At 38.1% G+C, this 17,177-nt stretch overlaps 1 protein-coding gene across 1 annotated transcript; it reads right to left on the minus strand.

Moving 5' to 3' along the window:
• Positions 1-211: 211 nt before the first annotated feature.
• Positions 212-17,176, minus strand: arsg (arylsulfatase G). The gene is made up of 11 exons (XM_088000980.1): positions 17,094-17,176; positions 12,444-12,668; positions 12,071-12,306; positions 9,952-10,066; positions 8,956-9,102; positions 7,456-7,646; positions 7,295-7,375; positions 7,083-7,191; positions 2,963-3,083; positions 2,783-2,873; positions 212-1,484 (listed from the first exon to the last, which is right to left on the minus strand). The coding sequence occupies exons 2-11, from the start codon at positions 12,653-12,655 to the stop codon at positions 1,204-1,206; spliced, it is 1,584 nt and encodes a 527-aa protein (XP_087857106.1). The 5' UTR covers positions 12,656-12,668; positions 17,094-17,176; the 3' UTR covers positions 212-1,203.
• Between the last annotated feature and the right edge of the window lies 1 nt (position 17,177).

Raw genomic sequence — 17,177 nt, forward strand, 5'->3', positions numbered from 1 at the left:
GTTAGGCAGTTTTTGGGACTTGTGCAGGAGTCAGTGACCTTTACGACACAGAGAATCTTTTTTGGCCTTTGGTCCAGCTAAATATATTTTAAGGCTACAAAAGCTACATGAAACACGTTAGCTTATTTAGCTTAGCTTATTTAGATTGTTTGAGGTTAGGTTTTAAAGAACAGTTATCTAACATTTTTTTACACAAAAAGAATGTACACAGTTTTTCAGTGGAATGTAAAATATTTAATAGAAAATGATTTAAAAAAAAGCACAAACTTTGCAACCAAAAGAGAAAAACTATATTTAAAAATAATATTCCTTAGACTATTGGTGTTATTATTTGTGAACATGCTTTGCATATACAGCTCTGGGAAAAAAAATGAAGAGACCACTTAAAATAATAAATTTCTCTGGTTTGACTTTTTATATTTATATGTTTGAGTAAAATGAACATTGTTCTTTTATTCTATGAACTACTGACATTATGTCTCTGAAATTCCAAGCAAAATGTCTATTTATTTGCAGAAAATGAGAAATGGTCAAAATAACAAAAAAGATGCAGTGCTTTCAGACCTCAAATAATGCAAAGTAAACAAGTTCATATTCATTTAGAAACAACAACAACAATAATATTTTAACTCAGGAAGAGTTCAGAAATCAATATGTGGCAAAATAACCAGGAGGTTTCCAATGGGGTTCAGTGCGGTGGATCTTCATTTTTACCAGAGCTGAATTGCATGAAAACAGCTAGCATTTTAAAACATTACATCTTTAGTATTTTTGATACAAGTTAAGAGTGGCCTGGCTGCAGCCCTCTGAACTGGTCAGTCTCGGGGTTCAGAAGGCAACATGCAACAAAGGCCTCAGGGTTGGAACTGAAGCCTGGATGACCAATCACCTCTATAGATGAAACATGCTGCTGACGAACAGGAACTTTGTTCACAGATCAACAAAATGACACGCTGCCTGATGGCTCCAGGTATATTATGGATTTTTTTAAGTATCGATCTAAACCAGAACTGGACCAGATGCCCTTTAGATAAACAATCAGATTTCAGCTGCTGGTATTTCTTATTTGCACATCTGGACATTGAACCTTTTAATCAATTCTTTCTGCACACTAACTGTTGCGAATGAGACACGCGACTGTGCTTCTGTTCGGCTACCTCATGGCCCGTTCCTTGTGCCTGTTATTAATGTTTCCGCTGGGCCTCAGCACACGGTGTGGCATCGACACACGGCCTGTCTCCGATCGCAGCATGGCGCCGCTAATTCGTCTTGGTTGTAGTCCGCTGTGGACACCGATCCGTCAGTGGCGATGTCCCACAGGAGTTCCTCTCTTTTGCGTGCTACCCTCTCTGCAATCGCCCTGTACTCGGCTGTGGCGAACTGCAGGGGTGTTTCCTCGGCATCTTCACGATCCAAGTCAAATATCAGAGGTGGATCGTGGAGCTGCTCCTGGCCGGTGCCGCCGCTGCAAGCTGCAGCTCCACCTGCCAAAATAAAATCTGTTTCAGTTTTAAATCCTTCTGCAAAAAGTGAAATGTTTTGCGGAAACAAAACATTTCACTTTTGTTTTTGCTGTTGTGTTGAACACAACACTGTTCAACACAACAGTGTTATGTTATGTTGAACTCTTCTCTGTTCTGTTTCACGACATGAGGCAGACAAACTTGACAGAGTTTCAAGAACAAAAGTTTTTGAAACTCTGTCAAGTTTTGGTTAGTTTCAGGGCTAAGTATGTACTAGTAATGGTTAGATCCAGGGTTAGTGTCTGTAGAAATGAATAGAAGTCAGTGGAAAGTCCCTGCAAAGACAGAGAATCAAACATGTGTGTGTGTTTTAACTAGGTTGGTTTGCTGGGTTCAGATGAGGTCCATTCCAGCAACTTCATATTAAATTTGCTGGTGGTATGAACTGTGCATTGCACAAAATCCACCAGACAATACGACTGGTTTGGGTCCTTCTTTGTTGTTCCTCAAACTCAGCCACATATAGAACTGTAACCATGTGTGGATAAGAGAGAATTCACAGTAAATTCTGGCTTTAGGACACAATACATATGTTGTTACTTGTCAACTAATTTAGTAATCGATTGATCAGTAACTGGGGACTAGAGACTCAAAAAAAGCCAACTACTAAAAAACAACACAATCAAAGGAGATAATTTAGCCAAAACTGTAACAAATATATACCTTTGGCATCTAAAATAAAATTTAAAAAAAACTTTTTGTCTGTAGATAAGTTCTACATAGAACTCCTCTAGCAGCAGATTTAGCTTCACTTGATTCAAATAAATAATAATAAATAATAATAATAATAAATATCTTATTGAGCACCTTTGCTAACAAATTATTCATCCATTAATCATAAAATAATCACCAGATCGTCTTTACACCATATTTATGTTCAATCCAGCAGAAAGAACTGAGCTTTTCACATGTTGATGTTGGGAGGATTTTTCAGCTGCAGATGCATCCTTTGCTACAAATGATCAAGAGTTCACTAAAGGAATGCTGCTACTGCATTTTAAGAAATAAAAAGTTTACTTTCCTATTTAAAAAACGATTTGCATTATTTACTTATTTACATGTTTTAATATATTTCTAATATTGCATTAAAATGAGAAATCTTTAGAATGTCCCCAATTTGTATCTGATTAATAATTGATACTGATTAATGGATAATTAAAATAATCGTTAGCTGCAGCGCAACTTGTATGATGTTTCCACCCCGAAACAAATGCATGGACGTAGCAGCAAAATTATTGCTATTCATACTATATTTCTACCTGTGACGTAGAAAGCTTTGTGTTTTCCGGCTCGAACTGTTTGCAAGTCCCCGAACTTTCCTGCAGCGCCACTGTTGGGGTGGAAGAGGAACTGCAACAGCAGAACACAGGACAGTCCCGTTTCACAAAGCAACGCAACGCAGCAACGCAACACTTCCAGCTGTTTGTAGCAGTTTGTACCTCGTGACCAGATTGTTCGCCGCGCAGCAAAACGCCGCTGGCATCGATTCCATCGTAACGCCTGTCTGCAGGGGGCGCTACGCCTGCCAGAGACAGTACTGTTGGGAAGATGTCCATACCACTGTATGATGAAAAATGAAGCAAGAATGTAAGTTACGAGATCATAATTCAAAACAGTTCAGCTCTTTTTAATTATATAGCAACAATTTACAAACACTTTGCGAACAGATCTAATGTATGGGTGCATATTGGAAAATTAGAATATAACTGAAAATTTGAGCATTGTATGAGTTTCACTTTTTTAAATTAATTTACTGAAATGAGTAAATATTTTAGAATGACATTGTAACTACTTAATTTTAATAATACACAAATGTGAAAGTTTTATGTACTGAGCAGAGATCAGAATCAGACAATATTCTCTGATCAGTAATTCACAGCTCAAACACTGGAGAAAATGTTCTTTCTTCTCTTTGTTACATGAATAAAAACTAGGAAATACTGACTATTATTTCATTAACCAACAGGAAGTACTTAATAACTTTAATATTTGCTTCCTTAAACATGCATTGCTAGTGGGGTTTTTGCAATTAGAAATTACAAGCTGAAATTGTTTTTTGTTTGTTTATTTTGTTGTAATCCACAATGTGCCACATTTCTTAAGGTTATTATGTGCTGTTTAAGTTTTTTTGACCATGAATTCCATTAGTTCTTAATGAGTTTTCCTTTAACAAATTTTTTCGTTTCTATAGAAACTGGACCTTAAGTTTGGAACTGTATCATGGTAATGAATAAATTCAGTCAAATACAAGCTTAAGGGATATACAGCCATATCAGTAAATTAGAATATTATTGAAAAGTTCATTCAGTGCCTCCATCACTAAATGGAATTCATATATTACATATTCAACCCAGATTGATGTTTTCTAGCCTTTATTTCTGTTAATTATGACAATATTCTGCTTACAGTTCACAAAAACACAACATTTAAGATTTGCATATTACATCAGACCAGTAAAAAACAACTTAATATAGAACTATGGGCTTAATGAAAAGTATGTTTATTACCAGCTTAAAGGGTGCTATCAAAAGTTACTTTTAATCACCTGTAGTTAATTTATTAAAATGTTTATTTACAATTAGATGACAAAATAACAAATATGTTTGGTAAAATACAGAAGTATTTTATTTTGTTATTTGACAATATAACAAAATAAAATGTTATATTTCATGATAACATAAAATATGTAATAATAACATAAATATGTTATATTACATAATAATAATATTATTATTATTACTAATTATGATTATTATTATTATTATTATTATTATTATTATTATTATTATTATTACCATCACTATTATTAAAAATCAACAACAATAATATATTATACTACTATTACTAATAGTAATAATTGTAGTTGTTATTAATAATAATTACTCTGAAAATTATCATAATTAATATAAGAAGGGACCGAACAGACTGGACTTCTGGAGGAAGCTAAGGTTCTTCAAGGTTTGCACCAAGATGCTGCAGATCTTCTATCAGTCTGTTGTTGAGAACAGCAGCATCAGAGCCAGGGACCTAAAATCACTCAACAGCCTGATAAAGAAGGTTGGTTCTGTTCTGGTTCTGTTCTGGGAACGACTGTGAAACCTCTGGAGATGATCATGCAGAGAAAGATTCTCCATGGGATCAAGAAAATTAGGGACAATCCTGACCATCCTCTTCATCAGACTGTCTGATGAAACCATCTTCAATGGCTCTTTGAAGAATCTTGATGAGCTACAACATTTAATCTCCCTTTGGGATCGATCGATCGATCCTTCATTCCACCCATCCATCCATCCATCCATCCATCCCACCCACCCCAACCAACCAACCAACCGAACCCAGAACCTCTTGCTGCGAGGAAACAGCTCTACCAACTGCGTCACTGTGCAAGTACAAGTACTTTGTTATTTCCATTAATGTACTTAAGTACAATTTTCATGTATCTGTACTTTACTTAAGTAGATTTAATAATGGATACTTTCTACTTTTACTCCACTACATTTTACAGTAAGTATCTGTACTTTCTACTTCACCAAATTTCTACAAAACTGTCGTGTTACTCGTTACATCCAAGTCGCATTGCACTTTTTTTCCGTTAAAATGTGAAGTTCAGGGACTTAACATGGCACTGTAAAATCCAAACAATAACGCAGTGGTCCCCAAACTACAGCCCGCGGGCGGCCCGCCTCCACATTTGGTCCAGCCCCCTGAACAATACCAGAGAGCATTTAGATTTTTTTTTCATATACCGTATTTTCCGGACTATAAGCCGCTACTTTTTTCCTAAGCTTTAAACCTTGCAGCTTATAGCCCGGTGCGGCTTATATGTGGATTTTTCTTCAACCACCAGGGGCTCTTTAGCAGGAAGTGAATCATTGGAAGTCAAAATTGGAAATCAAAGAAGAAAGCGCCCATTAAAACAGAATTAGGTTTTCATAGGGAATTGAAATTTGAGAATGTTGTTGATCAGTTAAATAGCACTGAGGGGAAAAAGATTTTTTTGTTTTTTTAAATAATACTGGGATCATTATGAGAACTTGAGGTATATATATTAGGATCCAATAGATGGCAGTAGTGCAACAATAATGGATGCAAGCTGCCGTTGAAATCTAAAGCAGAAGAAGAAGCAGAAGAAGAAGAAGAAGAAGAAGAAGAAGAAGAAGAAGACGCCCATTTTCATTTAGCACATGCTAGTAGCAGACACGAAGGATCAGCACTTTTACCGTTACAGTTACCGTTCAGAAACTACCGTAATCAGTTCAGTTAAATCTAAACTTGACAACTTTTTCTTTTTCAACCCTATTAAATGTGATATTCAGTTGACCTGTTATGACTCAAATTTTGGGTGTCCACCCCCCTCTGCTGCTGCTGCATCGTTGTGGAAAACCTAGAGCGGCAGAGATATCTGAGGCTTATAGTCCGGTGCGGCTTATATGTGTATGTTTACTGTTTTTTTTTTTGTTTTTTTTTAACTTTGGGGTTGCGGCTTATAGTCTGGAAAATATGGTATTTATTTCAGAAATAGTGTTATTTCCTGGATTTATTCTGTGAAGAACCCATAGAGGGTTATTTGATTGTGCTTTCTGGAAAACAATACATTTTTACATTTAGGCACTCCTGCACTCGTCACACTTTTTCTGTTAGAAACTAACTCCGGCCCCCCCACCAGAGAAAGGAAAAGTTATGTGGCCCTTACAGGAAAAAGTTTGGGGACCCCTGCCTTAGAGCTTCAATCTAGGTTGAGTTGACAAGCACCACTTCATAAATAATCAGCTTGTAGAACTTACCAAAATAGATTTAAATATATCCTTCATAACAAATGAAGACAATATGTATCGCTCCCTTGTAGGTCTGTTGCACTAACAAATATATTAATCACATGATATATTAATATATATTTTTTGTTGGCTCTAATGATCTTTATTTGAAAGTAGTTTGACAGGAAATAGGGTAATGAGAGAGGGGGAAGACATGCAGCAAATGTCACCAGGCTGGGAATCAAGCCTGCGACCACCACCACGAGGACCAAGGCCTCAATATGTGGGTTGTGCTTTGCCCTTGCGCCACCACAGCACCCCATCACATGATATATTAAAACAAACTTCAGTCTCTACCAAAAACTGGATAATTAAAGTCTTCAGTCTGGTACTTTGGTTTCAACCCTTTATTGTTGAAGGACAATTCTGTTTACAGTCTTCATAATTTATTTTAATTGTTGTTGTTTCTGTTTGGATACTTAAAATGTCTTCCAGTTTCAGTGTTAAATGTTCACTAGAATTTAAAGTTTATTGACCTTTGAGAATGTGTTCTTGCATTATTATGCCATTACTATTATATTACTTGAAAATGGTCTCAAAACAACAATATTATTTTTTATCGCAATAACTTCTGGAACGATTTATCGTCCAGCAAAACTTGTCATGGGAACAGGCCTACTCCCTTCAACGTTAGGTCCTTTCAGACCTGGATCATCTTTGTCTCCCTAACATCCTGGTGTAGTCAGAGAGAAAAAGTGCTGCAGGTGTTTGACTTGGTTGATGTAAACGATGAAACTGGGCTTGCCTGAGCAGGGCTGAGCTGGTGGTGTTTGCAGGGATTCTGCCTGGCCAGTACACCACAGTTGGCACCCTGTGACCGCCCTCCCATGTAGTCTGTTTAGCTGATCCCCCGCCTAGCATGCAGAAACAAAAGTTCACCTTATAAGTAGTCAAGAATTGACCGTGAAGCCTTCTGAGGGATTTCAGTGAGCCAATCTCAACTTCAGTTTGTTACACCTTTGCTGGTCTGCCATTTTCCAGTGAAAGGCCCAACGCTCCCTGCAAACTGGCACTTTTCTTCCCACGGACCGTTGTCACCTAAACACACAGACACTTTGCTGACTCCATCACACATTGTTCTGATTTATCACACAAGGGCAGATATGAAACCATCCTACCAGTGAACCAGATTAGAGTATTCCCTTTATCCGTCTCATCGGCGGCAGCCTTTAACGCCCCGACCAGACCGTCCAGTTCCTGCAGGCTGGCAGCATACACTGCGTCGCCTGAAGGGTCCGCCACCGCGGGGGCGAGCGGGACGTGCATGTGAGCTGACGCCACCAGGAGGAAATACGGCTGTGCTCGGGCCCTGGAACCACAGGACAACTCTGTTTCACAAAACATGTGATGGATAAAGATTTTTGAAAAAGCTAAAAAACATCATTTCCTAGTGTGGAAGAGTCATGATAAAGAGACATGACCTAACAGGCTCCTTATTGATTTACTTTAAGCTATGTGGTGTAAGATTATTCAGGATCAGTTTGGTGAGGTTATAACATTTTATAAACTAGAAATGTTTATATATTTGGCACAAACTGGCAATTAATATGAGCAGATTTGCACTCATTTTTGGTAAATGTAAATAAATGGTTTAATGAGCTGTTTGGAAGGACTGTAGTTTGGCTTTCTTGTTTTTTTAATAATGAATATTAGATATGTATGTAATTAATTAATTAATTATTACAATGACTTTTCACCTATTCATGATCTGTTAAATCATAGTATTTAACTAGCACCAAACTGTCCATGGACTACAGGTGGAAATGAAAATTTTTTGCTGTAACCCAGCTTTGTTACAGCATACTTTCTGATAGGCATTGTGTGTCTGTCAATGATGGAAACTTTGCTTTCCAGCCACTCAAAGCTGCAGCATTGACTGAAAAGTGAAGAGTTCGTTCACATGGCCCCCTGGTGAAGCATGGGGCCATGCTCTCTTTTAACCAACAGCTGGAAGCAACAGGGTTCAGCGCCCTCCTCCTCATACGCTTCAAGCATGCACACACACCAGGAGTGTGTTATTGGTACAACTTCTGTGCAAATATGCTCTAATAAAAACACTGGAGACAACAGTGAATAGCTAACGGCTATCGATTAATTCTGATGGGTCTTTGATTTTCTGACAGGTTACTACGACTGTCACAACACAAACATCAAGTCAAAAAGTCAAAAGTAGTTCATTAACTGCTGGGTAAAGATGATGATGTGATGTGTTTGGTGAATGTTGATTTGAAAAAGTTAGGAGCAAAACTGTTTAACTTTATTCTGGTATTATTACAATTTTTGTTAGTATTAATACAAATTTACTCTGGTAATATGACTTCATTTTGGAAATAAAATTTTTTTTTATTCTTAATCTGACCCTAATGCTCTGCTGTGAATACATAAAATGTAAATCAATAATTTCTTTTGTGAACACATTTTCAGAAAATTTCACAGTTTTTGTGTGCCTCCCACTTTTCTGTTAGTTGTAAATTGCGTACTGCACTGTAGTGTCACAACTTGTAAAAATCTATTAGAATGTCCTTTGCACAAACACCAAGCGGATGTGATGAGTTATCCAAATGTTTTGTCTGGCAGAGACCAACAGCTTGATCTGTTCTGTGTTCCCTGTGTTGTACCTTGCACTGTGTATAATCCTGAGAGCAGCAGATCTATACTTCTCTGTTAGCGTCCAAAGGTTCAGCGGCTGCTCCACAATGGAGCTGTTTTCAACCAGAGGAAGTCCCACCTTGGAGTAACAGCCACCGGGAACACTCCTCCTCTGTCTACAACAGGAAGACACAATAACGTATGAGGGTCTGCAAACGTAGAATTGTGGCATGATAGGAAATGAGTTTTAAATAAAAAGTGTCTTGATTTTTCACACAAATAATTACAGTAGTTTGAAGGGGCAGTGTTATGTGTTTTCCAGGCACATAGTGCCATTTCACAGCACAATCAAATAACTGTTACCTTAAGTTGTTAGAAAAATGATGTACAAGTCAAATATGACTTAAAAGAAACTTGACTTCGTAATTTAATATCTTAAAATTTGGCATCTGTCACTTTAAAAACTCCTGTCATCACAAAAGTGCTGCTCTGTTAACACTTTAACAATGCTTTTACCAGTGCTGCACTGAGAAATAGCTCCTATGATGAGCTCTGCAGAAGCCCAGTTTCACCAGGTGTTTGCTAATTGCTGTTGGCTAGTCTTAAGGAGCTGAGTGGGGGAGTTCTGGGAGAGGACTGCTCTTGAGGTGGAGGCTTGGAAACTGCAGCTCAGAGGAGGACTTTTGTCCTCAAAGGCCGTGCTAGGTCCACCCAGACAACTTACACAGCTGAATGGTTACCATGGAGATTAAAGGCTTTCTCAACCACGCATGAAAGAATCAAGGCAACACTCCAGGTATGTTTTTGATGAGCAAATGACATTATAATACGATGTAAAGCTAAAAAAAAATTGGATTTTGCATAATAATGTCCCTTCAATTTTCTCCTTTGCATGCCTTTTCACCAAACGCTTCACACACCAAATTTGCATGAAGCGTAAACTATTATTCTTTGAAATGTCCAATATTATGACTGTGCCAGAAACAGATGTTAACATAAAAAAATAAAAAATAAAACAGTCACACCTGATCACTTGAGGTTCTGATGAAACACAAGGGAGACATGGGGGTAGATCATATCCTGGTGTATCAGTACAGCCCATGTCATTACTGTAGGGAATGCCGAAGTAATAATCGAATCCTGTTCATAAAACAAGAACAGCCAGTCGGTTGTGGTTCACCATTGCTAAAACCATCTTCCACAAATGGTTATAAGCTGGTTCTGTTGGAGATTTCTTCCTGTCAAGTTGGAGTTTTTCCTCTCCACTATCGCTACATGCAGGCTCAGTATGAAGGATTGTTGTAAAGTCAACAACATATGCTGGCCCAGGAGGAGTGAATGATGTAAGTCATTGACGTGATGCAATCTGCTGTGTTTCCTGAGATAGATAAAACTTTTGAACTCGTTTTTTGTTTGAAAACTAGGAGCAAAATTTAATGCATGTAATGGACTTTGAATCTGTTAGTATGAACTGAAATGCTAGTGGAGAGAGGGTTGTAACTCAGTTAGTGAAGAAGAATCAGCAATGATGTGTTTTTTGTCACATAAGGCACAGCTGGAAGGTGGTTGGTGGCCTTGTTTTGTACATTTCCTGCAGCGGAGACATAGGACTGTGAGGCTGGAGGTGCTCAGAAGGTCAGGCTGACTTGTCATTGCATTGAAATGGAAAGATACAGGATTGTGCAAGGAGTGCAAATGTGCTCATGTTTCAATTTAAGTGATATATAAAGACAGTAAAATGATTTCTACCATTGACTGTTTCAATAGATATCAGGTATTTGCGGTTTCTGTATAAGTTTAACACAATGCTATGACAGACACCTTTTTCTGAGTAAATCTAAATTTTAGCACTAAAATAGCACCAAACCAATCAAAATCTAGGACTCTAATCAGCCTCTGAAGATCCCCTGAGTTGCCTGGCACAAAGCTATCAGTAGCAGACCTTTAGGGTCCAAGTTGCCAGCTAGTGCCTCTGACGACTGTGTGTCTAGCAAACTTCCCAGAAGCTTGTGAATTCTTTGAAGAAGTCAACAACTTTTGATGGTCCTTCCTAAAGCAATTTTGGAGAATGGCTGAAACAACTATCCAGCTGAAATAGGCCATTGTCATGCGGGATGTCATCTTTATCAAGGGTGCCAGGACCTATCCAGAGCGTACCCGGCTTCACACCCTGTGAAACTGGCCCAAAAGGATAGACACATGGATAGATGTACTTTGTCAGCATTATAAATAGGTGGTACATACTAGTCATGGTTAAATCAAATTAATCTATTGTCATTTTTCTTTTGCATTGGATGTTGGAGTATCGTCTGCCTGATGGCAGCACTTCAGACAGTTCATGAAAAGAGCGTCAGGAGTCTTAAGGGCCCTGCACAGTTGGGCATCATGCTAAAATTGATTCTCGTCGTTTTCGAAGCTGCTTGACAAAAATTCCGTCATTTTGTCTCGAAATTTCATGGCTGTCTTTGTTTATGCAGAAAAAATAGTCCTAACTACTTAACCTCCAGAAGTCGATTTTTCAGCCAAAGAGCAGGAACAAGTCAAGTCAGCAGTACATACTGCTGGACCAAAATACTGAACTCTCCTTGTTCAGTTCTGTTCTGTGTCAGCGGGTGAATGTCCAAAAGAAGCCTTGTGTTATTTTTATTTATTTATTTTTTTGGCTTCCAACAACATGGACAATAAAATAAGATATTCCAGCTTGTCGATCATTACTTCTTTCTCCGACAAATGTGTGAACATATGTGTTTATTATACTGGTATAAAGCACACCTATACGCCAAAATACCATGGTTATGATTGCAGCGGGAGGGGTTTCACGGTTCAGTGTGTCTTGTGGACCTTCAAAGTAGTGTACAAAGTGTTATGGTAGTGTTTCTCCAGTTCCACTACCACGTGACCATGCATCGACAGGGTGACATCGCCCTCAGCATGCTAGCCGATGTTCTGTGCCCTGATCTTGCAGTTACTCCAATTCTCCAATGACCCTTTTAACTCCTATCATTACCCTCAGCAGATAAGCAGAGACAATACTGAGTACAGGTGGTACTGCTCCAATCTCCAGCCAGTCCTGTACTGACTGGAATGTTGTTAGTCAGGCAGAGGAAAGAGTGAACCAAGCAGCAGCATGCAGACTAGACTCACCTCTGTTGTTTGGACTATAAGGTCCGTTGTGTCCGAGGTGCCATTTCCCAATAACGGCGGTGTAGTAACCAGCCTGCTGCAGCAACTGGGCCAAAGTGACTTCAGACAGAGGCAGACCAGCCACAGAGTTCACAGCAAAGTTATGAGTCACTCCATTTCTGAGGCCATAGCGGCCGGTCAGGATAGCAGCACGCGATGGAGAGCAGGTCGAAGCAGGGGAGTGGTAGTCTGTTAATCTGAAAAAAGTTTATTCATACACATATAGTTTATGACATTTAAGGTCCTCTTCTAAGAGAATTACACTTGAATTACTTTGTTAACTTGTCATGGAGTCAGGGGTTCACATCTTATATATCAGAAATAAAGGTTTTACCTGAGCCCTTGCTGGGCCATCTGGTTGAGATTTGGTGTATTATTTGTGTGTTTCTCTGGTTGGTTAACATCCAGATCTCCCCAGCCTATATCATCTGCCAGTACGATGATAAAGTTAGGCTTCTTTTCTGCTCCTCTTTGTGAAACTGTGTAGATCACCAGCCCAGACAGCAACGTCACAGTAAGGAGCAGCTGAAATGCAGGCTGGGCCATCTTGGGGTAAAAACTGTGAAAAGGAACATATGTTTGACTTAGAGCTTGGCTAATATATGATAATATTCAAGCAGTTAGAGAACAAACATCATCATGAAGACCAAGATGTAGAGAAATTTAAAGGGCCAACATTATGTAAAATAAACGTATTTGAGCTTTACATCATGCTATAACGTTATTCGCTCAACAAAAACATACCTGAAGTATTGCTTTGATTCTTTCATGCATGTTTGAGAAATCCTTTATTCTCCATGGCAACCATTCAGCTGTGCAAAATGCCTGGATGGACCTAGCATCCCTTCAGACCTGCAGCTTCTAAGCTTTCAAGCTTCTTCCTAACAGAGCAGCTCTCCCCCATGACTCCCCCCACTCAGCTCCTTCAGACTAGCCAGAAGCAATTAGCAAACGCCTGGTGGAACTGGGCATTTACTAAGCTCATTATAGAAGCTACTTCTCAGTGAAATGCTTGTAAAGACGTTGTTAAATGGTTAATAGAAGAGCCATGTTGTGACGACTTCCTGAAGGCGGCATTTCAGAAAGAGCAGGAGTTTTTAAAGAGACATAAGCCCAATTTCAAGGCATTCAATTACACAGTAAAATTACTTTAAACTCATATTTGATATATGTGTAATTTTTTTAACAACTGAAGTCAACATAGTTAGTTGATTATGCTATAAAATGGCACTAAGTGCCTGGAGCATGTCACTGCTATGTTCAAGTCTAAAACTGGACTATGGAACAACAAAAAACCTACAATAACATGGTTGTCAACCTAAAGTGATTGGGAGAGAATTAATCAGAGAAGCAGCCAAGAGGCCCAAGGCAACGATGGAGGCGTTACAGACACACACTCCACAAACCTGGACTTTATGGGAGAGGAGCTGGAAGGAAGTCCAAAGCCATAAAAAATCCTGTCTGTAGTTTCTCCATAAGCCATGTAGGGAACAGAAAAACATGTGGAGGTATACTGGTGTATACTGACAGCTATGTCTAATAAGAAAGAGTTGAATACACCTGTTGTGCCCTATTCAAAAATAATGGTACCATTTAATCAAAAAGGAATTTATATTCCAAGTGGAGCAGTGTTTTGCAGATGACTGTGAGTTGAATTGAATTAATTAGTTGAGCTAAAATGAATAAAGTAGTCTAGTATACGCCAAGGAAATCCTCCTTTAAACTCAAGTTTGTTTGATTTAAACACAGAGATGGGAAGAACATGAACAACCTTACGGTGTTCACATGGTGAAATAATAATAAGTCACACTGAAAAAAAGAGAATGCAGCTCCATCTTTTAAAAAGAAAATGTGATAATTGGACAAAAGTCATCAAATTCAGTTGATCCAAGTTCATTTATTAAGTTTTTTTTAAGTTGTCAAAGGAAGCAAATGTAAATAAAATAAAGTTTGATAAACTCCATTCAACTAGCAAAAAAATCTACATCAAAATGAAGATGTCAGAATGGTCCATTTAAAGTCTTGACTTAAATTTAACCAACATTCTGTGGTGGGACTTTAGACAGGTCAACTACACTCTAAAGCACTGGACGGGGCTTACTTATAAGAATTCTGCAAAACGTGGGTGATTGTTTCTCCAAGTTGCCACCAGCGGTTTATTAGATTTAGGGGTGATTATTTTTTTCACACATTTCATATCAAATTGCATTTTGTATTTATTCAGGTTGTTTCTCGTTAAAGATTGTTGAGTGAGTTGAATCATTTTTGCTTTAAGGACAAAGCAGAAAGGCAAATCTTACTCATCACAATGGAAGTTTGGAAAAGTAGGTACATGAATCTCAATCTTGTTAACTGATTAGATTGTTAACCTAAAAGGACATGTTGTACATACAGATGGCAGACATTCCAAATGTTCCAAAATTTGGGACAAACCTGGAAAACATGTGGATTTAAATAGACTTCCCACAGTTTTCAACCTGAGAACCTTCAACCACCAATCAGAGTAGGCTAAGTTTTAAAAAAGGCGTGTGTTATTCTGTAGACGGTTACTACAGACTTAGAACTGGTTGCAACCAGATCCCTCCAACCCTTCTCCCTCCTCTGTATGAATGTGACTCTGTGGCACACACAGCACGCCTGTTCTCGGGGTTCACGCGTGTCTGTGGATAAATGTCTGAGAGAACATGTGGCTCATATACAGTACGTGGGCTACCCTGCGATCGTTCGCAGATGGAAGACAGTGGAAACAGTCGCAGCTACTCCGACGAAGAACGGATTAATTTCAGCTGAAATTAGCAACTCTCAGGTCAGACAGAAACACTTCAAAACGAAACATTTCACTACCTGGCATGTCCTCTGTGGTTGGCTTTCATTTATCACTGCTCCATGAGTGGGGAAAAACACTACCTTGGCTAACTGAGCTGTAAATGTCTTAAAAAGGCGACGTACAGATACTTACTGTGTGAGTGAGTTGTCATTAAACAACAAGCACGCGACAACAAACAGCCGGCTGGAACAAGGACATTGCGTCAAGCGCAGTGCGCGCGAGGATACAACCCGAAGTCAACATCTCTTCCAAGTACACAGATAATCAGGAATGTTGTTGTTTAAAATATGACTGACTATATTAGCAAATGTAAATAATAATCATAAATGAAGAAAAGCGAGAGGCATTTGTGTGCTGGTTGATAGCCTACTAAGAAAATAAAAGATACAAAAAGTTTCCGATGAAGGCAAAAAAAAAAAGTAGAGGAAGTATGTTACTTGTACGTAAAATATGCAAGATTTCAAAAACATCTCCAAGTCCTGCATTTTTCCATCCTTTAAAATGTTTTAGTCTGTTAATGCCATGTTATATATGTTACTTTATTTTAGAAATAGATACGGGCAGCAAGTTATTCATGTCTCAAGACTTTGTTCCGTTGGTACTCAAAGAAGTGTATTATTGTGAAGTAGAAGGAAAACCTATAATTTTTCTTGGTGATGGTCTGATTTCATATATTTTTTTAAACAAATAAAAATCTGAAAAGTGTGTTGTGAATGTGATTTTAACCCCTCCCCAGTTAAATCTGTGTAGAATCACCTTTTGCTGCTGTAATAATACTTCATAGAACTAAAATTACGATTTTTTTCAATATATTTTTTGGTCTGGACTTTAACTGGGCCATATAAACTGTTCCATTGTCGTTCTGGCTCTATGTTTCTGTGGACCTCCACTCAGTCTCAGGTATAGTAAATTATCAGTTAAATTATCGTTTTCAGTTTTTTTTATTTTCCACAAAGTAAAAAAGCCTTTTCCTCATTTTGTGTAGCTATGCAATCCCAATATAAAACCTTTAACGTTTGTAACGTAATGTGATAAAATATGGAAAACTTCAAAGCACACCTTTCAGATATGTTTAAGTTTTAACTTGATCATTTCCAAATAAATCGATATAAATATTTATATGTATGTTTTAGTAACTATTAAAATCACATAAGGCATAGAACACATCTCAGTTTTTTCTATTCTCTGTGGTCAGCTTTTGTTTCGGGTTGGTAATAAATGATCATTTTCATGCATACCCTGGAGGTGTATTAACATATTAACACGCTTAAATCTGGTTTTCTTGGCGTTTTCTAATAGGAGTTTTTTTTTTCTTTCACATTTCACATCTCCGTATGTCTAACAGCATGGGACAATGGTTACTTACCCTTTATGTATGCTTTGTAAATAAAGTGTTATGCAACTACTTCATACTATGCAGAATAAATCTTTCATTAAAGGTTTCCAGCAGATCAAAATGAACATGGATTTACTCCACTGCACGCTTATGGTACCAACGGCAATTATGAAACCTTTTCTTGTTGCGAAACTGAACAAAGCCACGAGGGGAAATTGCATAAGTTTCATATAGTGAAGGTGAAATTTAAAGTGTTACCCTTAGGAGGGAAAGTTAGAGGAATAATGCAGAAACTGCAGATTGTTAATAAAAAGATGCAAATTTGTACTTGTTTACATATTATAAGAGGATTACAGAGTTGATTACAGTTCTCCTTTTGCAATTTTTAAAATGAAAACAAATTTCATTAAGTCTTTAATAAACTCATTGGAGTGTTGCAGTATAATCATCGTGCCCAGAAAGAATGCAAAGTTTTTGCCTATGGTAATTCATATTTTATTTTTAAGTAGTGGAGATTGAAGTGTCAGTAAATGCACCACTTTTACATATAAGAAACAAAATACTGTCGACATCTGGATTTTTTTGCTCAATTTTGACCCTCCTCATCCATCCCCCTCCTCAAGTATTAATAATTAATTAGTTTCTACCTTGCAGAAAGAGGCTGAACTTCAGCTACTGTTTTTTCTTCTCTCCTGACATCTATGGGCTCCGCACTGACAGTGTTTGTACATTCAACATAGCTGGAAGGATGCGTAGCATGAAAACGGAGTGACATGATTACAACTAAAACTGCAGCGGTTCTGTAAAACAGATAATCTGACCTGTCAGTGAGGAGAAGCGGAGCGGAGGGTCTTCGTTCTTGGAACCGCTGAGGCGGGTTCTGCAGAGTCCGGCCGAACCAGCGC

Source organism: Poecilia mexicana, unplaced genomic scaffold, assembly GCF_051168715.1.
Source record: "Poecilia mexicana isolate PSO_F unplaced genomic scaffold, ASM5116871v1 scaffold_19, whole genome shotgun sequence".
Lineage (NCBI taxonomy): Eukaryota > Metazoa > Chordata > Actinopteri > Cyprinodontiformes > Poeciliidae > Poecilia > Poecilia mexicana.